Consider the following 25,427-nt stretch of genomic DNA (forward strand, 5'->3'; position numbering starts at 1 on the left):
TTTTCCTCTTTGTTCCGGCGGATACAACGTCCACAGTTTCCAAATATAATTTGAAATGTGGACTTGTCAGACCACAGAACACTTATCCACTTTGCATCAGTCCATCTTAGATGAGCTCGGGCCCAGCGAAGCCAGCGGCGTTTCTGGGTGTTGTTGATAAATGGGTTTTGCTTTGCATAGTAGAGTTTTAACTTGCACTTACAGATGTAGCGACCAACTGTAGTTACTGACAGTGGTTTTATGAAGTTTTCCTGAACCCCTGTTGTGATATCCTTTACACACTGATGTCGCTTTTTGATGCAGTACCGCCTGAGGGATCAAAGGTCCGTAATATCATTGCTTATGTGCAGTGAGTTCTCCAGATTTTCTGAACCTTTTGATGTTTTTATGGACCGTAAATGGTAAAATCCCTAAATTCCTTGCAAAACCTCGTTGAGAAATGTTGTTCTAAAACTGTTCGACAATTTGCTTACAAAGTGGTGACCTTCACCCCATCCTTGTTTGTGAATTACTTAGCATTTCATGGAAGCTGTCTTTATACCCAATCATGGCACCCAACTGTTCCCAATTAGCCTGCACACCTGTGGGATGTTTCATATAACTGTTTGATGAGCATTCCTCAACTTTATCAGTATTTATTGCCACCTTGCCCAACTTTTTTGTCACGTGTTGCTGGCATCAAATTCTAAAGTTAATGACTATTCGCAAAAAAAAATGTTTATCAGTTTGATCATCAAATATGTTGTCTTTGTATCATACTCAACTGAATATGGGTTGAAAAGGATTTGCAAATAATTTTATTCCGTTTATATTTACATCTAACACAATTTCCCAACTCGTATGGAAACGGGGTTTGTGAATACATGTCTTTTTATTAGCCCTTAAACAAAAACATCCCAAACCATTACGTCTTTGACAGAGACAATTAAGATCAGGCTATACGCTGCCACCTTTGTTTGCACCCCACCCCTTTTAAAAAGCATTTCTTGGTAAACAGTGTTTTCCTGCCAAGGGACTGAAGGTCGCTTCTGGCAGAGGCCATTCATATGTCCACAGAGGCCATGAGATTACAAAGTAACATAGAGCACGAGGCGGTTCTTTACCACCCTCTGGATAAACAAAAGAACAGTAACCGGAACACTGGCATACAGCCTCGCTTTTAAATTTAGACCTTGACTTTGGTATTACTCCTCATAGGAAAACAAGTGATGTTTGAATTATTTATGTTCAGACATTGTTCTGCCTCAGCTGTACGAGACCCACGGATCTTAGATGGAGATCAGAAAGCCGCCTATTTGTTTAGTTTAGAGAGGTATTCCATATCATCCCAATGCTGAGCTGTATTTACCTGATTTAGGAACGTCTGCAGTTTATGGAAATGACTGCAATTTTAGATGCAAGGTTGCAAAAATGTCTATTCCCTTAAATCTTGGATAAATGGAATGTACCTGCTGTAAGTTGCAATGCACTTAACATGAAGCTAATGTTACCTGATGCAGGAGCTGCTACCAAACAAAAGTTGCTTAGCTTTTGGCATCTGATTTTACAGTATTTTGCTACATCAATGCATTACCAAAGTCCACCTCTCTTTACCATGCCAGACCAGTCTGGAAGGAGATGGGTCCCCAGAACAAGAGAGCCCCACCACATCCCTGATCGTGCAACATTCTCCACTGGAAAATGGGCCAGCCTCACCTACAAAGGAGCAGCCGGTTCCCATCATGGCCACCCCAGTTCCCTTACCGAGGCACAATCTCCCCGCGAAGGATCAACTGGACTCTGGAGATAAGCTGGAGTCTGAGAAATATGAGAGTGTCGTGTCAATTAAGACGTCCAGCTCGGACTCTGGCATCGAGGACGGGAAGAGCTCACCCACGTCTGAGAGGGAGAAGGTAGGTTTTACAATCTTTAAGTGTCAGGGTGCCTGACGTTCTAATTCTACCCAAGGGTATTAGGGATTGTTCTCCATATGATATATATATATATATTTTTTTAAATTTCAGTTAAAAATGTATTATTATTATTTTATTACTTTAGGTTATTTATTATTATTTTATTACTTTAAGTATCAGGCACCGTTTGGTATTGGATGATTTTTGTAAAAAAAAAAGACAATTAAGAGATCGACAAATGCCATCCTCTCTGGCTGAGAAGCGGCACGCAGCTAATTATGTGTCTCCATACACACTGAGAACCGCTCCCCTAAATTAACAACAATCACCTCCGTGGCAGCATTTCTTAGTATCTTTGAGTATCGTTATCAATTAGCGTTATCACTGGAGGATAAGACTGAACATGTTACACACCAAGAGCATGCCAATATTACCCTTAATAGTTAAGATAGCCGCTAAGTTAGCTTTCAACAACGCAAAGAAATAAATGTTTCGGAAAGTTTAAGAAGTGTAGATGGAACCACGTTGCAGAAGAAAGTAAGCAGATATTAACTGGAGATTAACAAGTAAATTAACAGGAGTCTAGAACAGGTTTATCAAACTCATTTTAGCTCAGGGGTCTCATGAAGGAAAATATTCCCATTGGTGGCGTTAATACCAAGGGTGGTATCAGTATATGAGCGATAGAGTTATCAGATATTTTTACTTTCTCAATAAAATGTTTTTGTTGTGTTTTACATGTTGTGTGGACTTTGAAACCAAATGATTTACAGTAAATGATTAGTTTTGCTTTTGTTTAGTTATTGTGTAATATTGACTGATTTGCTCAAACAATTGTATGCATTGAAAGAGAAAAAGGAACCAGTTTAAGTATTGTGCTGATATTGTGAAATCGTCAACAGCACTCATTAAAAATACATTTTATAACGTATAGTGAACACATATGATTGGTGTCGGACGACCTCAGGCATGCATGATTGGTAGCATAAAACCTTGATCGGAACGACCCTTATTTTTTTCATCTAACTATTTTCATTGTTTATTTAAATCTATATAAATATTTGTACATGTGTTACTTCCAAGAATCCAAAGAACCACACAACATGGCATGGGGACGATATCAGAGAGTTGAATTAGAAAGAGCATTTACCACATATGAAAAAGTAGAGTAAATTAATCTGTTCCCAAGTCGAACTGTGGCTATTTTACAGCTGTACAAATTGGCAAGTCTCAATGTTTTTTGAGATGATAGTTGTTAGATTTGTGTCTGTAATTATTCTATAGGCATATTTTTGGTCAATATCCAAAAAAATTCCATAAAAATCCCTGACTTTGCAATTAAAGGATTTATAACAATAATCTTTGTTTTCCAGGTTGTTGTGGAAACCGAGCAGCTTCCAGCGGTCCTCCAATCTGAGGCGTCTGCGGACAGTGTTGACATTGCTATCGGTTCCTCAAACCCAGAGGGGCCCAACACCCAGTTCTCTGTTTACCAGAGTCCAGACGTGTCAGCTCACCAACCAGTACCGACTCCAGCACTCGTTTCCACTGGTCCTTCACAAACACATATTTCCGGGCCGAGCGCCATCCTAAACAAGATGAGCGCTGACCAAGTATCGATAGCATCCACTCCCGAGGTGGCCCCGCCTTACATCAACGGAAAGATCAATAGCGTAAGGCGATCTACGGGCAGCTCAGGGTCGGAGACCATGAAAAGCATGTCGCTAAACAAGGAGAGCTTCTCTCTGTCTTCAAGGGTAAGTACTCCACATCATGCTCACCTTTACATGGTTATGGCGTTGTAGCAGTTAGATGCAAAAGGAGGCAAAGAGGGGAAGCTCCTTGTGTCTGCAGTAAAACCCCTCCTTGGAAAAAGTTTCTTTCAGCATGCAGGGAGGAACTGAAAGTGCATTGTTTTTTGCATGTTGGGGTGTGGGTGTAACACAGAGGATAGCCTGTATGTTGTAAGAGTTTCCCCCACACATTTCATACAGGAGACATACAGTAGGATATTTAAGTGGGGTGGGAGGGTTACATGAGAGACTGTTTGTTTTAGGGCCTGAAAAATGGGTTTGAGTGTAGTAGTGTTTGAACAGACACCCTTTCATACAGCCTTAAAAAAGCCGACTTTCTTCTGCCTTTTTTGCGGCTTGAATAAACAGCAGAGATGGGAAATTAGTTTGGGGGCCATTTTTCCAGAAGGCTAAGGACCAGACTTCTCCTTTCACTATAATTATTTTGTAAATTTCGGAGAACTTACGTCCCCTACAGTAGAAATTTCATTTTGGTCTATTTATTTTGTTAAGAGTTACAGAAGCGCTTTGCTGTTTTTAAGGAGCATCAGCAAAAGTGTGAATTTCATGTTTTTTTTAACTTAACTCACGGGCCACCAGTTGAATTCCCTAAATTATGAAAAAGAAAGGACCTAAAATGGAACCTTGAGAAACACTACTGGTATAGCTAAAGAGGTTGATGCAAATAAACTACAATAACACCTTAGTTACATAAATAACAAAGAAAAAAAAAAAAAGTAACGACCAAAATAAGAGAGCACTTAAAAGGGTGCCGTGAGGAACGCCTCAGTTATTCAAACTGTAAGTTTGGACACCAGTGTTCTGTTTGAAAATTCCAATGCAGGGATCTGCCAGTGTGTTTCACAGTGGTCCGAGTTCCTCAATACAACAGGAGCTCCTTATTGTTTTTCAGGAATTTGCTGCACAAATGTTCGTCTTTCCCAAGTTTTGTACTGAACCTGGGGTGTCGTTATGTCATTTATGTGACAGATTGAATAGCAAGTTGAATAGCCGAGCTGAACATATAGGTTGTATTCCCCTGACGCCACGTCCGGCTTATTAATAAATTTGCGAGAATTGAAGTGGTGGTCAAGCAAGCGTCTCTTGTCAAAGCGTTCTGGCTGACATTTGGCCTTTCTTGAAATAAAAATGCCCTTTTGTTTAAGGCTGTTGGAACGGTTCAAATTGTGAAAAGTATGAAAGTTTCTTCAAAGTTCCTCAAAAGGTAATCAAGACGGGGGAAATATGTAAAAATTTTACGAAATAGCGATGAGAAAAGTGGCACGCACTCCAGTTTGGTTGATATACTTTTAATGTTTAGTATTTTCCATTTCAGTATTATCTTGATATTTGTACTTTATCTTGTTTCGAGGTTCTTAAAACACATTTTTTCTACTACTGTTTGTGAACCAACTCGGCAAGTCTAAATAAAAGAAAGCAAATTTGAGCAAACCCTAAAGGAGTTAAGCTTTTACCAAAGGCAGCAATCATGCAGGAAGCTTTCAGCACAAACACAATGTTGACCTGTAGAGTTATATTTAGAAAAATATGGGGGAAATCACGCATACACGTAGTTACACTGAGCTGTGATCACTTGTCCTTCTTCTTTAACAACCGGCCAGGTCTTCAATAGTGTCTCCGTTTGTCTTCATGAGTGGTTAACAAAATGGGAAAATGATAAATCGTGAATTTAGTTTGTTTCGAAAGACAGCCCTCGCAAGACGCCAAGTTACATCATAAAATGCAACCTTACCAGAGCAAAAGCGATGCATAATTTATCCGGGACACTATTGATACCAATTTTCCTTTTATGCAGATAGTTTGCTGCACAGTAGCCATACTGGTTTTGTTGACCACCACTTTGTTGACTTCCGTTCAAAAGTCACGTGACTGAATATAAGCTACTACACCTTCTGTAACAGAGGAAGGATGGTGTCTGTGTGTAAAATGCCTGGAAAGAAAGGATGTATCACACACACACGGACTTCTGCCGCGATGGTGTGTTGAAAGCACGGTTACAGCCTTATTAATGCGGAAGGATTAGCATTGGTACTCTTTCTCTTGCATTTCCTTCACCAACTAATGACATCATCGGCTAATTTGCATATGTGTTCATGACGCAAAACCCAAACACTGTTTGTGTGTGGATGCGTAAAACGGTGTTTAGATGTCAACCGAAGCAGCTGTGGTATGTTGCAAAAGAGAGTTGCCAGGATTAACTGGTTTTACGATTAATTAAATTGTATTAGTGGTAAGTGACGTAATGAAGAATTGAGTTGTTAGGGAGTTAAATATTAAAGTGTCACCTACAATTAGCACCTTTAGCAATGAGTCAATTCAGTGTAAACAAACAGCAACAGGTACCTCTGTCATTCAACGACCATTTGATGTTAGCGATTGCTTCTTCCTGTCTGTGTTGAATAAACTAGTGGGATTGTAAATTAATATAGAATATTATTTAATTTTTTTCCTGAGGGAACTCTCCTGAAGGAAACAATAAAGTACTATCTATATATCTAGCAAGTGTAAAACACCAACACCAGAAGCTTATGAAATAATAGCACTATACCATGGTTCGATCGAACTGTGTTATTACACAGCATAATATAGAATATTATAAATGAATAATAGGCATGGATGACAGTTGTTGACAATAATATAATCACTACATAAGAACAAGTTTCCCTTGGTGATCACTTAAGTTGACCTTAGTTTTATATTGAAAATATAATTCATAATATAATAAATTCTATTTGTGCATGTTTATTATTTTCTACTGTTATTATATTGTTTAATTACTGTTATTCCGACACAAAATCCACATGAAAATGTCTAAGGAATATTCATTTTATAAATGTATTCATACAAAATATTTTTTGTGGTGAAATTATTCCATCCATCCATCTTCTTCCGCTTATCTGAGGTCGGGTCGCGGGGGCAACAGCTTAAGCAGGGAAACCCAGACGTCCCTTTCCCCAGCCACTTCGTCTAGCTCTTCCCGGGGGATCCCGAGGCGTTCCCAGGCCAGCCGGGAGACAGTCTTCCCAACGTGTCCTGGGTCTTCCCCGTGGCCTCCTACCGGTTGGATGTGCCCTAAACACCTCCCTAGGGAGGCATTCGGGTGGCATCCTGACCAGATGCCCGAACCACCTCATCTGGCTCCTCTCGATGTGAAGGAGCAGCGGCTTTACTTTGAGTTCCTCCTGGATGGCAGAGCTTCTCACCCTATCTCTAAAGGGAGAGCCCCGCCACCCGGCGGAGGAAACTCATTTCTGCCGCTTGTACCCGTGATCTTATCCTTTCGGTCATGACCCAAAGCTCATGACCATAGGTGAGGATGGGAACGTAGATCGACCGGTAAATTGAGAGCTTTGCCTTCCGGCTCAGCTCCTTCTTCACCACAACGGATCGATACAACGTCCGCATTACTGAAGACGCCGCACCGATCCGCCTGTCTATCTCACGATCCACTCTTCTCCCACTCGTGAACACGATTCCTAGGTACTTGAACTCCTCCACTTAGGACAGGGTCTCCTCCCCAACCCGGAGATGGCATTCCACCCTTTTGCGGGCGAGAACCATGGACTCGGACTTGGAGGTGCTGATTTTCATTCCGGTCGCTTCACACTCTGCTGCAAACCGATCCAGTGAGAGCTGAAGATCCCGGTCAGATGAAGCCATCAGGACCACATCATCTGCAAAAAGCAGAGAACTAATCCTGCGGTCACCAAACCGGAACCCCTCAACGCCTTGACTGCGCCTAGAAATTCTGTCCATAAAAGTTATGAACAGAATCGGTGACAAAGGACAGCCTTGGCGGAGTCCAACCCTCACTGGACTTACTGCCGGCAATGCGGACCAAGCTCTGGCACTGATCGTACAGGGAGCGGACCGCCACAATAAGACAGTCCGATACCCCATACTCTATGGGCACTCCCCACAGGACTTCCCGAGGGACACGGTTGAATGCCTTCTCAAAGCCCACAAAGCACATGTAGACTGGATGGGCAAACTCCCATGCACCCTCAAGAACCCTGCCGAGAGTATAGAGCTGGTCCACAGTTCCACGACCAGGACGAAAACCACACTGTTCCTCCTAAATCCGAGGTTCAACTATCCGGCGTAGCCTCCTCTCCAGTACACCTGAATAAACCTTACCGGGAAGGCTGAGGAGTGTGATCCCACGATAGTTGGAACACACCCTCCGGTCCCCCTTCTTAAAGACAGGAACCACCACCCCGGTCTGCCAATCCAGAGGTACCGCCCCCGATGTCCACGCGATGCTGCAGAGTCTTGTCAACCAAGACAGCCCCACAGCATCCAGAGCCTTAAGGAACTCCGGGCGGGTCTCGTCCACCCCCGGGGCCTTGCCACCAAGGAGCTTTTTAACTACCTCAGCGACCTCAGCCCCAGAAATAGGAGAGTCCACCACAGATTCCCCAGGCACTGCTTCCTCATAGGAAGACGTGTTGGTGGGATTGATTAGGTCTTCGAAGTATTCCTTCCACCTATCCACAACATCCGCAGTTGAGGTCAGCAGAACACCATCCGCACCATACACAGTGTTGATAGTGCACTGCTTTCCCTTCCTGAGGCAGCGGACGGTGGTCCAGAATCGTTTCGAAGCCGTCCGGAAGTCGTTTTCCATGGCTTTTCCAAACTCCTCCCATGTCCGAGTTTTTGCCTCAGTGACCGCTGAAGCCGCACACCGCTTGGCCTGTCGGTACCTGTCCACTGCTTCTGGAGTCCTATGAGCCAAAAGGACCTGATAGGACTCTTTCTTCAGCTTGACAGCATCCCTCACCGCTGGTGTCCACCAAGGGGTTTTAGGATTGCCGCCCCGACAGGCACCAACTACCTTGCGGCCACAGCTCCGATCAGCCGCCTCGACAATAGAGGTGCGGAACATGGTCCACTCGGACTCAATGTCCAGCACCTCCCTCGTGACATGTTCGAAGTTCTTCCGGAGGTGGGAATTGAAACTTTCTCTGACAGGAGACTCTGCCAGACGATCCCAGCAGACCCTCACAATGCGTTTGGGCCTGCCAGGTCTGTCCGGCATCCTCCCCCACCATCGCAGCCAACTCACCACCAGGTGGTGATCGGTAGAAAGCTCCGCCCCTCTCTTCACCCGAGTGTCCAAAACATAAAGCCGCAAATCCGATGACACAACTACAATGTTGATCATGGAACCGCGGCCTAGGGTGTCCTGGTGCCAAGTGCACATATGGACACCCTTATGCTTGAACATGGTGTTTGTAATGGACAAACTGTGACGAGCACAAAAGTCCAATAACAAAACACCACTCTGGTTTAGATCCGGGCGGCCATTCTTCCCAATCACGCCTCTCTAGGTTTCACTGTCGTTGCCAACATGAGCGTTGAAGTCCCCCAGTAGGACAAGGGAATCACCTGGGGGAGCACTTTCCAGTACTCCCTCAAGTGTTCCCAAAAAGGGTGGGTACTCTGAACTGCTGTTTGGTGCGTAAGCACAGACAACAGTCAGGACCCGTCGCCCCACCCGAAGGCGGAGGGAGGCTACCCTTTCGTCCACTGGGTTGAACTCCAACGTGCAGGCTTTAAGCCGGGAGGCAACCAGAATTGCCACCCCAGCCCGTCGCCTCTCACTGTCGGCAACGCCAGAGTGGAAGAGGGTCCAGTTCCTCTCGAGAGAAGTGATTCCAGAGCCCTTGCTGTGCGTCGAAGTGAGTCCGACTATATCCAGCCGGAACTTCTCGACTTCGCGCACTAGCTCCGGCTCTTTCCCCCCCAATGAGGTGACGTTCCACGTCCCAAGAGCTAACTTCTGTAGCCGAGGATCGGACCGCCAAGTGCCCTGCCTTCGGCTTCCGCCCAGCTCACATTGCACCCGACCTCTATGGCCCCTGCCATGGGTGGTGAGCCCATTGGAGGGGTGACCCACGTTGCCTCTTCGGGAACAGGCCCGGCCACCAGGCGCTCGCCATCGCGCCCCACGTCCGGGCCTGGCTCCAGAGGGGGCCCCCGGTGACCCGCGTCAGTGCATCATAATTGTGGTAATCCTGAAACCATGACCATTGCTCAGAATATATTGATAGTCAAAATCTTGGTAACACTTTAGTTTGGGGAACATATTCACCATTAATTAGTTGCTTATTAACATGCAAATTAGTAACACATTGGCTTTTAAAAATAAGTCATTATTTAGTACTTATAAAATGCCTTATTCTGCATGGTCTTATTATACAACCGGTAAGCCATTAACGAAGAGTCTTCACTCAATAACTTCAGAATTACTGCTTCTTAGTAACCCTAACCCTTGTATGTTCCCCTAGTGTCCAAATAACTCTAAATAAACTCTTTGTTACTTAGAATATGTTCCCCATACTAAGGTGTTACCAACATTTTTTAATGGTTGCATCCCTGGATAAAATGCCATCTCGTGTATGGCATTAAAACACCAATCTGCACAGGCAGTCCCAATCTTCGCTATTACGTCACTTTTGTCACTAAATTTACATATATGTCACCGAGGATCTTGAGAGATGACCGCGAGCTGGTGTGATCTCAGTATGAAGAAAAAAAAAACTGCGGCAGGAACGCGATAATAACTTTTCAACACTCGCCAAACACTCTCTCTCGCCAAACACCAACTGTCAAAAGTCTATAGGCCAACCAAACAGTTCCTGTCTTCACAATAAAAGTCCTGCTCCATCCTGCCTGCACTAAAAAAATAAGGGTCTAAGAAAACTAGCTCGTACAAGCTATCGAGCTATGGAGTATGCCTCTGTCACGATGGGGTTCAGGAAGACACAGTCAATCAATCAATCAATCAATGTTTATTTATATAGCCCTAAATCACAAGTGTCTCAAAGGGCTGCAGAAGCCGCAACGACATCCTTGGTTCGGAGCCCACATAAGGGCAAGGAAAAACAATCTAAAAAAAAAAAAAACCTAACTTCTAGAAATGTCCAATAATGCCTTTTTTTGCCATTAATTACCGATTCCGATATCAACCGTCGTGGAATTAACACATTACTATGCCTAATTTTGTTGTGATACCCCGCTGGATGCATTAAACAATGAAACAAGGTTTTCCAAAATAAATCAACTCAAGTTATGGAAAAAAAGCCAACATGGCACTTCCATATTTATTATTGAAATCACAAAGTGCATTATTTTTTAAACATTCTTCAAAACAGCCGCTTGGAATGTGTGTGTGTGTGTGTTTTGATTGATTGAAACTTTTATTAGTAAATTGCACGGTTCATTACATATTCCGTACAATTGACCACTAAATGGTAACACCCGAATACGTTTTTCAACTTGTTAAGTCGGGGTCCACGTTACTCAATTCATGGTAATTCATGGTGTTACGGTGCAGATGTTCTCCCAAAATGTGTTTGTCATTCTTGTTTGGTGTGGGTTCACAGTGTGGCGCATATTTGTAACGGTGTTAAAGTTGTTTATACGGCCACCCTCAGTGTGACCTGTATGGCTGTTGACCAAGTATGCGTTGCATTCACTTGTGTGTGTGAAAAGCTGTAGATATTATGTGACTGGGCCGGCACGTAAAGGAAGTGCCTCTAAGGGTTATTGGCGCTCTGTACTTCTCCCTACGTCCGTTTACCACTCCGTATAGCGGCGTTTTAAAAAGTCATAAGTTTTTCTTTTTGAAACAGATACCGATAATTTCCGATATTACAGTTTAAAGCATTTAACAGCCGATAATATCGGCAGTTCGACATCTCTAGTCACTTCCTGTCTACTTGTTCGTGCACGGCGTCACTTAGGTTTCCTTTTTTTCCATCTTTGAATAACATCATATAAAAGATTACATACAAAACAAATCAAACCTCACAAGATTTATTTTGAACCCGTAAAGAAACCGGAACGATGATTCTTCAAACGCCGGTTTGAAATAAGTAAACTGATAGGTCAAAGGGTAAAGCTTGATGCTGGTTTTTACCCACCTAATACAGCAATTCATTAAACTAACAAGAAAAGTGTTTAACGGCAATAAATTTAGAAATAGCAAGACACACTTTCATCGTTTGACCCTCAACAAGTCCTTCCTTGACGCAAAAATATGCATGATGTTCCATTCATTGGGGCCCAATGTGGCCTTTGTGTGGGCACAGTCCAGCGCTGACCTCAGTGAATGGAGGCCTCTGTGCACCTCATTGTCACCCAGCTGCTTCTGGAGCTTTATAGACTGATCAGGACTGTTGTTGACTCTGTGGTGGAGTCTTGTCTCTTTGTGGCACTTGCAAGGTTTTTCCAGAACATATTATTCAGCAGAGAGGCGCTGCAGTGTCAGGGAATGGACTATGAGCCAGCAAGTGTATTCACAATGATGCAGTGCACTTTCACACCAGTTGTAAACTATCCACTTAATAATAATAATGATAAAGCAGACCCCCCTTAGAATACATGATAATTAAATGCCACGATGGTGAGAATTTATTACATTTTATTATATTTTCCTCATCCCCTTCAGGACACTTCGCGGAAGACTCTAAAGCGAACCAGAAAGTTCAAAGTTGATGGCGTTGACGTGAGTGTGACCACTTCTAAGATCATCAAGGATGATGAGAAGAAAGATGAAGAAATGAGATTCCTGAGGTAAGCGGATTCAGTAGACAAACTGTGATGAGAGCGAACCAAGCACATTTTATTCTCCTAATATCACGACTTTGTCATAAAAAAAAAAACGGTTCCTGCGATATTCAAATTTTTCCTTAAAACTTGGTCACAAAATTGTTTATTATTTTAATAGCAATAATGACTTAATTCTTTGTAAGTTTTTTTTTTTTTCAATATTCCAACTTTTCTTAATAGTTACTTTTTTTTCATAACATTACCAAAACAAGTTTCGCTAATACAATTGTGTAATGACATGAAATTAATATATTTAATGCGGGACATTAAACAACAATAAAAGTCAAATGGATTATGCGAAAACGAAGGCCTTGAATAGCATTAAAAAGCATTTATCTATTTCACATGAACTAACTTGGCTAACATTAGCAACTGCCATGACGCAGTTCTCACAACCGACCACAACTCTTTTAATCTCTGACATTCCCACAGTAAATGAATAAAAGTTCATTCAGCTGCCTCACTTTAAACTTAAATTGCTATCTACTGTACCCATTTTAAACTGAGGGTTTATTAAACAATCTATTAAAGTTGTTAAATTTACTCAGTTTATTGTTAATCCATCTAACAGGCTCGTTGGCATTTTTCAAAATATAATAAATGTTCAAATCAGTCATCTATTTCCAAACACACGCATCATTTTCATTCCTAGTATGATGCTCATTTATTATTCCGTAAAACCTTTTAACATTTTTTTTTTTGTATCCTGATTAAAAACATTATTTCCAGTTTGTGGCAATTGTAAGTCATACCTTCAGAGAATATGCATTTTTAGAGCATATTTTAAAGAGATGCAATTTTTGAAAAAAGGACTTCTGGTGTTGGGTATATTATATAGATCAACTAATTTACAATTAAATGTTTATTTCGAGGGATTAAGTACAATTTGCCTTTAATTAGGATACAGAACCTTTTAACTGGCTATTGTCTATTGTCAAAATATCGGACGCTACTGCAGAAAAATAAATAAATAAATTCTGAGATTAAACCGTTTTGCGAGCCAATTATAATTCACTCGATAGTAACATTTAATGGAAACCTTTCAACAATTGTGTGTACACACTCAATTGTAAGCTTTTGACTATATGTAATAACCCTATGCAGTCCGAAATAGGCATTACATTTGTTTAAGTGGCATTAGAAAAGGCATTAAAAAGCATTAAATTAGAATTGCTCATACCAGTAGAAACCCTTTCATTAACCTAAAGTACTCTCATAAATTGCAATGTTTATCTCTTGTAATGTATATCCTATTTTATTCCTTCTATAATCATTATTTTAATCTCATAAAACAATTTTTTTTATCAAATTATTGTGATGTGAATCTTGTCATAAACCCCTTTTTTGGTCATATTATAGTTTAATACAGATACAAGTTTTTGTTTTTTAGATTTTCAATGTTATAATTCTTATTTTTACCTCACAAAATGTTTTTATCAAGATATGTTGCAAAAAAAAATGTTTGTGTTGTAAACATGTAATTCTATCGACCTTAGTTGATAGAATCACATATTTTTTAAAATCATAATATTGCAACTTTATTGTAATTATTTGTCCTTTGCAAGTGTCTTCTATAAGATTGGTGGGGGGCATTTTACAAACATTGTTTTTAACTCACACTTATATCTTAAAATAATGTTATTTACCTCACTGGAATTAGATTCATTTTGTGACTGAAACTTCCATACATGAGTGTTTGAAGTCAATTAAAATCCTGAAAGTTAACTACTCATGTCACCTAGTGGTAGGAATATGACACTACATCAACCACATACCAAATAATAGCAATCGATTTGTGTGTTTGCGTGTTCAGACGTCAGGAGCTGCGTGAGCTGCGTCTGCTCCAGAAGGAGGAGCAGCGAGCTCTGACTCAACTCCAAACCAAACTGGAAAATCAGAAAGAACAGATGCAGAAACGCTTCGACCAGGAAATGCATGTGAGTGAAACACACGGAAAAGCAACACAACATCTGACACACCAAATGGACTCAAGTAGTAATTTGTCACTGAAATTAGGTGCATGTCTGTAGGGTCAAAAACCATCAGAAACATACAGATTTTAAAGCTACCGTATTTATATAGCGTAGGACGAGCCTCTTTGCCCGGTTTCATGCGGGTCTTACGAATCGACATCAAGGGTTTGATTAACGTCTTAAAGAACCGCAAGAGGCTGATGTCTCCTCCCCGCTGTCACCGGCATTTGCGTGACCGACATGTTCACCAATCAGAATTGTTGAGCCTCGTGTTTGTTCGTCTTTTGCTTCAAACAGGAAAAAAGTGCTCTCAGCACCTGAGCTCGTTTATTTAACAGTAAAATTAACCGAACGCAGTGAGCCCCCCTTTTTAATCATCCGTAATCTTTGTCTGGGTGCGCGGGAGCATAGGGCACCAACTTTTGACACACTGGAAGCACAGACAGCCTCCCTACTCGCCACTCGCCAGTAAGAAGTGCTGCAAAATAACAAATTAAGAGGAAAAAAATAAATGTCCTGTTGTGGGAATATTTCAGTGTTTATTTATTTATTTAGATCAGGGGTCGGCAACTCAAAACGTTGAAAGAGTCAAATTGGACCAAAAATCCAAAAAACATCTGTCTGGAGGCGCAAAAAATGAAAAGCCTAAGTCTTGTAATGAAAACAACACATGACGGAAGTTTCTATATTAGCTATAATAGCCTTCTATCAAAATGACTATGTGTCGCATGCTGAAGCAAATCTTCGTTGACAGAAATGTTGAAATGCAATATTTATTCTACACATTTTTACATAAAAAACATTAGTAAATCAAAAGCTACTCAGATGGTGAGGTTACTCCTGGAAATTACAGGTCATAGGTATATAGATGTGTGTGTGCAAGTTAAAGGAAACAGCAGGTTGTCTTCTTCTAAATGATTCATTACAATCTTTGGCAAGCTAGGTAATGTTTGCTGTGGTCTGGAACAACATGGCACACAAACACCTATCAGAAATGCAGCCAATATTACAAATAATAAGTCATGAGACATGCAAAACTGAATTATATACAAAGAGGATTAAAGTAAAGGATATTAATTGTGCTCAAATATAGCTACAAATAATGCATAATGATGCAATATGTACATACAGCTAGCTTAAATAGCATGTTTGCATTGATTAGTTTGCAGTGATGCACTGACCAAATATGCCTGATTAACACTCCAACAAGTCAACAAAGCTCAGCGTTGTGCATTCACGCTCAGCTTAAAAACACGTTTGGTGGACAAAATGACACAAAGGAGTGTAAGATTTGACATGTAAAAAAAACTGTGGCGTCCCAGTCCACACTATGGTGAGTTCAAGAACCGCTGAAATTAGTAGGACAAAACGACGTTCACCAAATACTCTCATTAGTGAAGTCCTCAAACAAAAAAATATTTTTCCCTCCATCTATTTCCAATTTTAATCCTTTTTTAAAAATACTCCAGGGAGCCACAAAGTTGGTACTAAAGATTCAAACAGCCATATTTTGTATCAAATCTACAATCAACCGATTCATGACTTTTCAACCGGACATCGATCGATCCATATTACATATAGATCAATCCGGAGGGATGTATATTTAAATCTCTAAAATCAGTTACTGGTGTGTACCGATTAATTTTTACACATACTATAGTTTTATGTATAAAATGTAAAAATCACAAATTAAATTGCAATTGCAATTTTGCTGAGAAAAATCATTAGGTTTTTTTTCAAAATGGTGCAGCTACAGTATACAATTTATCTCAAGTTCGCCCTCAAAAGTGCAAGGAAAAAATGCACAGCCAAACAAAAATATGAAGATGAACACAAGACATTTTTGACAGAGTAGGTTAAAAGCTCTAAAGGCTTAGTGGCCACATGCGTGGACAGCACCTTGCATCCCTCCATCCATTTTCTACCGCTTATTCCCTTTGGGGTCGCTGCACCTTCTAGCTCGTATTTCCAAAATTGTGTACACTACTGAATTGGGGTCTTATTCCGACATATGGACATTTATACTGCCACCTGGTGGTGTCAGAAGAGTATAACATATAATGGAATTTGGAAAAAAAAAAGTGTAAAAATGAGAATTAGCATGTCACGAAACACAAAGTACACGTTTGTTACTTATGGACTAAGTACATCATATCAAAATATGATTCTTAGTTTTTATTCTAATTAGGGTCCAATAAGCCCAAATAGCAAAGACAAATAAAAAAAAGCATGTAAACAAACAGCTTATGGAATTAGAGTGAAAATCTTAAAATGTGTTTTGTGGCATTTCCAACTTTGACCCCAGCGTCAGTTGCTATGGAGAGTGGTGGTTTCTATCATTTTCAGTAGACTGCATTGCAAAAATGATTAATAAAGTACCAGTAGAGTGAAAAAACAACTTGCCTTTATATTGACGCTATTATCATATACATCTGATTTATGGCACTGAAAGACTTCTAAAGTTTGCGAATAAATTAAAATAGTAATAATCTCCCGGAGATTCCCAATCCATTTTGAGAGTTAATGAGGAAGCCCGTTTGATCCGTGACGTCGCAATAGGAATCACAGATCCCTTCCCCATCAACAACAATACTAACCAATCAGATATTCTGAAAGCCAAAAATGATTACTTCGGGACAAAAATATGATACCTTATATTTTTGAGCCCGAACACAATGACGATGAGCAACATTTTTTAGAGGCTGAGTGCTAAAAGAATGCATATGTATTGTGACACTGTAACATCATGTTGCATTGCTAGTTGCTCAACATACAAACTAACCATAATAAAACAAACACTTCCTGTACAATGTCCACTCTCGCTGGGATGCCGAACGACGGGATGCTCACATAATCCTGTTTGGATGAAGATTCAATCGCAATTCTCACAAAGGGATAAAAAAAAGTTTTCACAATTAGCATCTTTTTGCATAATCTTTGATATCTCGGGGATGTCAATGTCGGCCAGCCTCTCAGTCCATGGCCACATTTGTCTTCTACAAGGTGAGAGATGCATGAATTAAAATCTAGAGTTGACTTTTTAGCTAGTTGGAGACGAAGTAGAAGCAGCCGCTGGCGTTGTGTTCCAACAATAGCGGCGTTAGCTCGCATTATCTCACTACTTTCAATGCGGCGCTAAAATAGTCTGTCTGCATTGGCGCTTATAATAACAATATTGCTCATATTTGGTTAATTTTCATGTAAATGTAGTATTGTTGGCGGTTTCTGGATGTTTTTAGAGGGTTTTATGGCCGCAAAAGAGAAGAGGACCCTTGATCTGTTTAACTATTTATTTACGATTTTGAATGCATACACAAAGCCAAGTATATGTTTAAGGATTGTGAATTATAGACAGCATGTCTTTCCAATTTTTGCGTATTTCCAGTGTGACGGATCTGGTGATATGGTCAGAGTGCAGAAGCATAACTCCAGAGGCGTAGAATCTACGAAATTTGTTAAAGATATTTTGAGTGGAATATTCAAAATGGCCAACTGAGTTTGTGGCATTTTATGATCTTTAGACACTATTTTCACAAACTTTGCCGATTGAAAATGCAATTGAATATGGTTTAATAGATGCAATGAAACACCATTAAGCATATGATGTCACCTAGTGTTTCCACTCTACTGGTACTTTAACTCCCCACCTTGCTCTCACGCGAGATCCACCCAGCAATGAGGCCTAATGAATGCCTTCCCTACTGTGTAAGCGTTGTTCCCTCTCTTCCTTTTCCTCCTTCGGCTCTTTTTAAAAAGTGTTGCATGCAAAAATGTAAAGTGTGCTTGAACTAAGCTCTCCTGAGGTATGTATGCTGTGTGCTGACTTTATGCACGACGATGGTTTCATTTGAATTCAGAGGTATTTTTTTTCTGGCTTTACCTGCTCCCAGGCCAAGAAGAAGCACTACGACGTAGACTTGGAGAACCTGGAGAAGCAGCAGAAGCAGACCATTGAGAAGATTGAGGCAGACCACCACGTTCAGCTCAAAGAGGAGACCAAACGCATCAAAGCCGAACAGCAGCGCGAGTACCAAATGTTCCAGGAGAAGCTCAAGCTAAAGAAGAAGGAGGTTGGTACACCTTTAAGACACAGTTCTAACAAAACATACATACTTATTTGAGAATATGAACATGCATTCTTTTCTTGCTTTAGTTAAAACAATCTGTGGACAAACTGCCCAGAAGTCAGCGCAAAGAATGTTTGAAAAAATCCATGCAGACCTACCAAGACAATAAGCTTCTCGAGGTATACAACCATCTGTTCCTCTTCTGTTATTTAAGTTTTCTTTTTGAAAAAACATGTATTTCTTTGTGGCCAAAGGAGGAACAATTCCTGGCAGGCCAGAAGAACAGGCTGGACTTGACGCTCCAAAAAATCATTGAAGACAACAAGAAACTGATTGCACGCACGGAGATGGATTGTCTCTACAAGAAGCAGAACCTGATCAGAGGTCGGGAAGCTGGAATTAAAGTTGTGTCGTGTGCTGCCAGTAGCGTCGTAACTAGTCAGCATTTTTGTCTCTTTTCTTCAGATCGGGAATCTACAATATGGGGTTTGGAGGAGAGTAACATCCATGAGAAATATCAGCAGTTGAAGCAGCAGCTCAAAGAACAGTACTTCCTCCAGAGGCACCAACTCCTCAAGAAACACAACAAGGTAAAGTCAACTAACGTACGTCATTATACGTCATATGATAAACGGACAAAATTAGTGGGACACCTGAAGACGAAAGAGGAACAACATAACAATGGTGAGGCTAATAGCTAGCAGGCTAACTAGCCTGGTAGCAATCCATCGTGTTAACATAAGAAGATTGCTTGCTTTAAAGGACAGGTACCGAAGTGCAAATACCAACAGGCTAAGAGTTCAGATGCATTTGACTTAATGCCATGGAGGAAAATATTGCTTCACATGAGAAGAGTTGAAATACTAATATTTAGAGATTTTTCGATCTGGGTTTTAAATGACATTGGCTGATACCAATACCATCACTAATCACATGTATTAACGGTAAATGTTTACTTTTTGTGGGGGGGGAGTGTTATTGACAGTTTAACAATATCAACACAATATATAAACTAGTTCCTTGTGCTGTTACTCTGTGTGTAATATGTTCAGCCCCGTCCTCCAACGATACTTCATAATTAGACTTAAGATACTAAGAAAATCAGTTTAGTTGTCGTAATTGAGATGATTATTATCAAATTAGCTTGAGCATCTCCACCTTGTTAATGAAAATGCATAATTAGCTGCTTGTCAGCCAGGTGACACGAAAATAGTGTCAACTAGAGGGCAATCAGCTTTTTTGATCAGTATTAAAATGCTTTCATCTGCAATGGCGATCACTTTTTTACAAAAATGGGTTGATTCTGATCAGCACATTCTATACTACCAGTAAAATAACTATCAACTGTCTTTTACTTCAGGTGAGAACAGCTATATTTTACCCTTGTGCGTGGAAATGGAAATGCTTATGGTACTAATAATACCTAGAATGCTAGAAACCTGTTCGGCTTTATTGTGATTGCATAAGAAAAACTTTTTCTCAAAAGTACATTCTTAATGTCACATGAAAAATGTTTCCACACTAACAACTTACAGAGCTGCCAAGTCTCACGCTTTGGGCGTGAAAGTCACACAATTTAACCCATTCACACACCACATTTAAACTTTTTTTTTTGCTTATATTTCCCTATTAACTATATATTTATTTTCTTATAATAAACCTTTTTTCTTGCGACCTGCTGTAGTTTGTGTGACTGATTGGCAGACCAAAATAACCAATCCCAGACCAATTTGTACGTTTTTTTGCCTAAGTCTAGGCCCAAGACTTTGTAAAGTTTGTATAGGGTGGTTTAAAAAGAATACGCCAAAATCAGACTTTTTCAGTTCGAAAGCATTGTAATTGACTGAATCAATGGTCATTTGATACAGGACTTATCCGGGTTTCACTGTGTTACAATTTCACTGTAGTGGTCATGTCATCCTTTCGGCGCCCTTCAATTGTAGGAAGACTACGTGTTTGTTTACCCTCAAAATGGCGACGCCTCAACAAATCCTGGAGCGTGTTTGGGAGGAATTGTGATATCGTATTGATGTTTTCCGTGCTGCCTGTGGTGGCCATATTGAAGACTTGTTAAGATTGAAATACTCAAATGTATGTACAAAAAAACTGTTCAAGCTTGGTGTTCTATTGTTTTTCCATTTTTTAAATATCGAGTTATAGTTTTTTTCCGTATTCCTTATGAATCACCCTGTACATTGAAGAACATTTTGTCCAATGTAAACATGAATAATGGGTTCCAGCCTCCAAAAACGTTGTATTTTAGTAAAATGTGTACACTTTGAACACAATATAAATCACAATGCATTATTGCTTATCAAACAAACATAACGAGGGGGTGATGGATCAACTACTTTTTTGATAAAGTCAAAACAACAACAATTGAACTGTCCTCGTATGCAGACGCCTTGCCTGCACGCACGCGCACACACACACACACACACACACACACACACACACACACACACACACACACACACACAGTGACTCGCCCTGTACTTCAACGATTACCGTAATAACAAAAAAGGAAATTTACTTTACTTTATGGATTTTTCTTTGCGTGCAGTGGAATATAGGGGGGGTGGTATCAACAACACTGTGGATACTTCTTAAAGCCTGAAACCACACTTGGCTTGTCTATTGTTTTCTTTGGACTCCTATTGAGCTAACAAAACTAGGAAAATGCTGTAAAGAGGCAAAATATACTTAAAAAGCACAGTAACTAACGACAGCATTGCTGCCATAGATCGATAAACCCGCTCACAGTGGATGTGCTGCAGGCACAAAATCAATCAAAGTTAACTTGTGTTTAGAGTGTCTGCTCGGTAGGTCGTGAGTTCAAACACTGTAAAAATAGGACTCATTATCTCCCTGCTTGGCACTCAGCATCAATGGTTTGAATTGGGGGTTTAATCAACCCTGCTGCTCACTGCTCCCCTCACCTCCTCGGGGGTGATCAAGGGTGATCGGTCAAATACAGAAAATATTTTCGCCACACCAAAAGTGTGTGTGACAATCTTGGGAACTTTAACTTATACAACCCTTAATCACAAATGTCTCGAAGGGCTGCACAAGCCACAACGACATCTTCGGCTCAGATCCCCCAACAGGGCAAGAAAAAACTCAACACAATGGGAACAACGAGAGACCTTGAAATGGACCCAATCGATTGAACTTCACCAATGTCTACGATGTCTACATTTGTGTGCCAATCCAGGAACAGGAGCACATGCAGTGCTACAACCAGCGCATGGTCGAGCTTCTTAAAAATCGTCAGCAACAGGAGAAGAACCGCCTGCCAAAGAACCAACGCAACGAGGCAAAAACACGCTTGGCTATGTTCAAGAAGAGCCTGCGAATCAACTCCACAGGCAACAGCTCTGAGGACAAGGAAAAGATCAAACAGGTACCGCATTGTTTTTGTGGATACTGTGCACCAGGGCCAACTAGTGGCCTGGCATGAATACTACAGCTTCAACCTTGCAAACATGTCTGTATGCCAAACTCTTGCTCCCTCCCCTTTGAAGTTTTCACAGCAGGAGGAGCTGCGTCAGAAGCACGAGAAGCAGGCGCAACTGAAGAAACACGAAAACCAGATGAGAGAAAAGATCGGCGAGTGCGGGAACAACATCCGAGAGCTGCAGGAGCTTCAGGTAGGAAACCAAATTCGCACATTTTGCTGCAACGATGCTAGTTTTCATGTGCAAAAGTAAAAAGGCCAATGTTGCTGCCACAGAACGAGAAGCAGCACATGCTTGTTGAGAATGAGTCGCAGAGGCTCAAACAGCTGGAGGAGCAACACAACCAGCAGCTGAAAGACTGGCATGATCAGCTGAGACCCAGGAAGATGGTAGGGTTCTTCGGGCTTTGTGCCAATCGACTGGCCACTGATCGCTATCGACCAAATTACGCTATTGCAGTTTAATGCCTTTTAATGACAATCCCCTCCGGCTGACAATTAATTCATTTCTAATACACCAGCTGGCAAGCAGCTAATTTAGTGTCTACATACACAGTGTGGAGTTGTTCGTTTAAGCTTATAAAAATCACCTACATTACAACTAATTAACTGCATAGGTATAAATTGTTGTAAAAACAGAATCATAGATTTTTTTTTCTTTAAATAAAATTAATTACTTTGTAACATATACACACTATATGTAATACATACATTTATTTAAAAAAAAAAAATAACATGAAAATACTGACGTGTTTTAAATATAATTTTTTAGAAATTATTATAAATGTAGGTCTAAAAAAAAAAATTTTGGAATAAATAAACACGATATGTAATAACATTCATTTTCAACAAAAACAATAGTTATTAATATAACATTAAATAACATTTTACATTTTAGTAAAACTTTTTTTCTCAGAATTGTTATAGTTTGTTGCATTATTAGAAAGCAGATATACTATTTTTTCTAATGGATTAATTAGTTAAAAAAATAAAATACATGCAATATGGGACGGCGTGGCGCAGTGGAAGAGTGGCCGTGCGCAACCCGAGGGTCACTGGTTCAAATCCCACCTAGAACCAACCTCGTCACGTCCGTTGTGTCCTGAGCAAGACACTTCACCCTTGCTCCTGATGGGTGCTGGTTGGCGCCTTGCATGGCAGCTCCCTCCATCAGTGTGTGAATGTGTGTGTGAATGGGTAAATGTGGAAGTAGTGTTAAAGCGCTTTGAGTACCTTGAAGGTAGAAAAGCGCTATACAAGTACAACCCATTTATCATTTATTTATATATAATAGATGACCTCTGATACATTGCTACATATTACACCATTTTAGGAGCATATTTTTTTAAATGAACATATACATTTTTCAAATGTTATGAATTATTACAATATTACAAGTTTTATAGTTCTTATTGATGACATCAGGTACGCCATACATCGACTAACTCTAAACCCTAACCCTATTATAAAGCATCACAGTTTAAAAATTTACAATTATTTAAATGTATATTGTTTTAATTATTCTTTAGTTAATAATTAAATAAGGTATACATATATATATATTATATATACAAGTGTGTGTGTGTATTTATATATATATATATATATTATATTATATATATATATATATATATATATATATATATACACACACACACACACACACACACACACCAAACTGTAGATTATGTTGTAGTTTGCTGATATATAGTAGAAATATACATTGATCTAAGATAAATTTCTTAAATAAACATAATGATACAAAAATTTTAATATTAGTATTTATTTTTTTAAATGTATATCAATAAAAAAGATAACTTTTAGTATCTCTACACTTAAATGAATGATTCTTAGAACACTGCCTCTACATTTAATAAAGGATTATTTAGAATTACAGTTTGACCCCAGAACAGATATTTTAAATTCATATAAATAAATATGAGGAAGTGTTTCTTTAAAAGTGATAATATTCTCCAGGTTTTTGGATAAGTTTTGAGTTTTCTTTTCAATCACAGGCGCTTGAAGAGGATCTGAGCAAGAAGAGGAAGGAGCAGGAACGATTTTGGAGCATGAAAAAATCTTCAGAATTTCAGAATTCGGGATCTGTTAGCAATGTGTCCAAGTTTGTGCCTTATCCGGAATCTTCCACCACATAAATAGCAAGCCTCCTCTTTACGTTCTTACTAGTGTCAATTAGCACAGTCATGGAAGACACCCCACACAAAATCTTCATTTAGTGCGTTAATAGTTAGGGGGATTTTATTGGTTTAAAGGCGTTCTCTTTACTTTTAAGAGCCCACAGAGGTATTTACTTGTTTTTGTTCTGCAAGAAGAATGTTGAATTTAATTATAATGACACTCTTGTTCATGATGTTCCCCAAAATATGTAAAACAGTTTACATTCTTGTATGCCTCACTTTTGCTGCCAAAATTTGCCTTTATTTTATTTATTTTTGCAAGAAATCATCACTGTACAATTTAATTTAAATTATATATAAATAAATAAATAACTTAGAGAGAGAGAAAGAGAGAGAGAGACAGAGGACTTGGGACCAATGGTAAAAAGTGTAATATATATATATATATATATATATATATATATATATAAAAAATAAAATTTTTACCATTCTGTCCCAAGTAGTCTCTATAATAAAAGTATATTAAAGGTTTTTGTTTTTTTTCACATAAAGTAAATATATATTATATAAATATAATTTTTCCGAAATATTGTAATAGATTGAGAATATGATTTTTTTTTAAGAGCAAATGACAGTTAATGCAAACAAATTAACACTATTTACCCTTTGGTTCCTGTACTATAAAAGTGTGTTAAAGTTAAAAAAAAAATATATATATATATTTTTTTTTTTTCAAAAAACTTTTATTTTTCTTTTGTTTCAGTGCCTTTTTTTCCATAACTCCTGATAATTTTTCAATGGGGAGGAAAAATGATTGCAGTAATATTTCAGGTTATTCTTTTAGACTAAATGAGAGTTAATATACACTTTCAACCTTAAGTCCCCAAATGGTCTCTATCATAAAGGTAATGCAATTTAATATACATGTTTAGATATGTATTGGATGTGGGGTTTTTTTTGTCGTAACTCTTGATTTTTTCCATAGTAAAAAATGAGGACAACATCCTAGACGAGATAAAATAAACAATAGCTGATAATTGTTTAAATTCTTTTACACCAGCAGGATTATGTCACACTTGTACCCTTATTAGGGGTGTGGGAAAAAATCGATTCGAATTTGAATCGCGATTCTCACGTTGCGCGATTCAGAATTGATTCTCATTTTGAAAAAATATATATATATTTTTTTTATCAATCCAACAAAACAATACACAGCAATACCATAAAAATGCAATCCAATTCCAAAACCAAACCTGACTCAGCAACACTCAGAACAGAGCAATTGAGAGGAGACAAACACGACACAGAACAAACCAAAAGTAGTGAAACAAAAATGAATATTGTCAACAACAGTATCAATATTAGTTATAATTTCAGCATAGCAGTGATTAAAAATCCCTCATTGACATTATCATTAGACATTTATAAAAATAAAAAAAATAGTGTCACAGTGGCTTACACTTGCAT

The 25,427-nt window shown here is 39.4% G+C and overlaps 1 protein-coding gene across 2 annotated transcripts in view; it reads left to right on the forward strand.

The window, feature by feature from the left end:
- The window catches only part of stk10 (serine/threonine kinase 10), a 95,384-nt gene that overhangs the window by 68,711 nt on the left and 1,246 nt on the right, over positions 1-25,427 (forward strand). For both annotated transcript variants that reach the window (XM_061898606.1, XM_061898607.1), the window contains 12 exons: positions 1,602-1,892; positions 3,266-3,649; positions 12,165-12,289; positions 14,139-14,262; positions 18,189-18,368; positions 18,452-18,544; positions 18,620-18,749; positions 18,831-18,955; positions 21,580-21,768; positions 21,890-22,015; positions 22,099-22,212; positions 23,838-25,427. The exon at positions 23,838-25,427 is cut by the window's right edge and continues 1,246 nt beyond it. In XM_061898606.1, the coding sequence (XP_061754590.1) occupies positions 1,602-1,892; positions 3,266-3,649; positions 12,165-12,289; positions 14,139-14,262; positions 18,189-18,368; positions 18,452-18,544; positions 18,620-18,749; positions 18,831-18,955; positions 21,580-21,768; positions 21,890-22,015; positions 22,099-22,212; positions 23,838-23,978 (2,022 nt within the window). In that variant the 3' untranslated portion in view covers positions 23,979-25,427. The remainder of the gene's footprint in view (positions 1-1,601; positions 1,893-3,265; positions 3,650-12,164; positions 12,290-14,138; positions 14,263-18,188; positions 18,369-18,451; positions 18,545-18,619; positions 18,750-18,830; positions 18,956-21,579; positions 21,769-21,889; positions 22,016-22,098; positions 22,213-23,837) is intronic.

Source organism: Nerophis ophidion, linkage group LG04, assembly GCF_033978795.1.
Source record: "Nerophis ophidion isolate RoL-2023_Sa linkage group LG04, RoL_Noph_v1.0, whole genome shotgun sequence".
NCBI classification, from domain to species: Eukaryota; Metazoa; Chordata; class Actinopteri; order Syngnathiformes; family Syngnathidae; genus Nerophis; species Nerophis ophidion.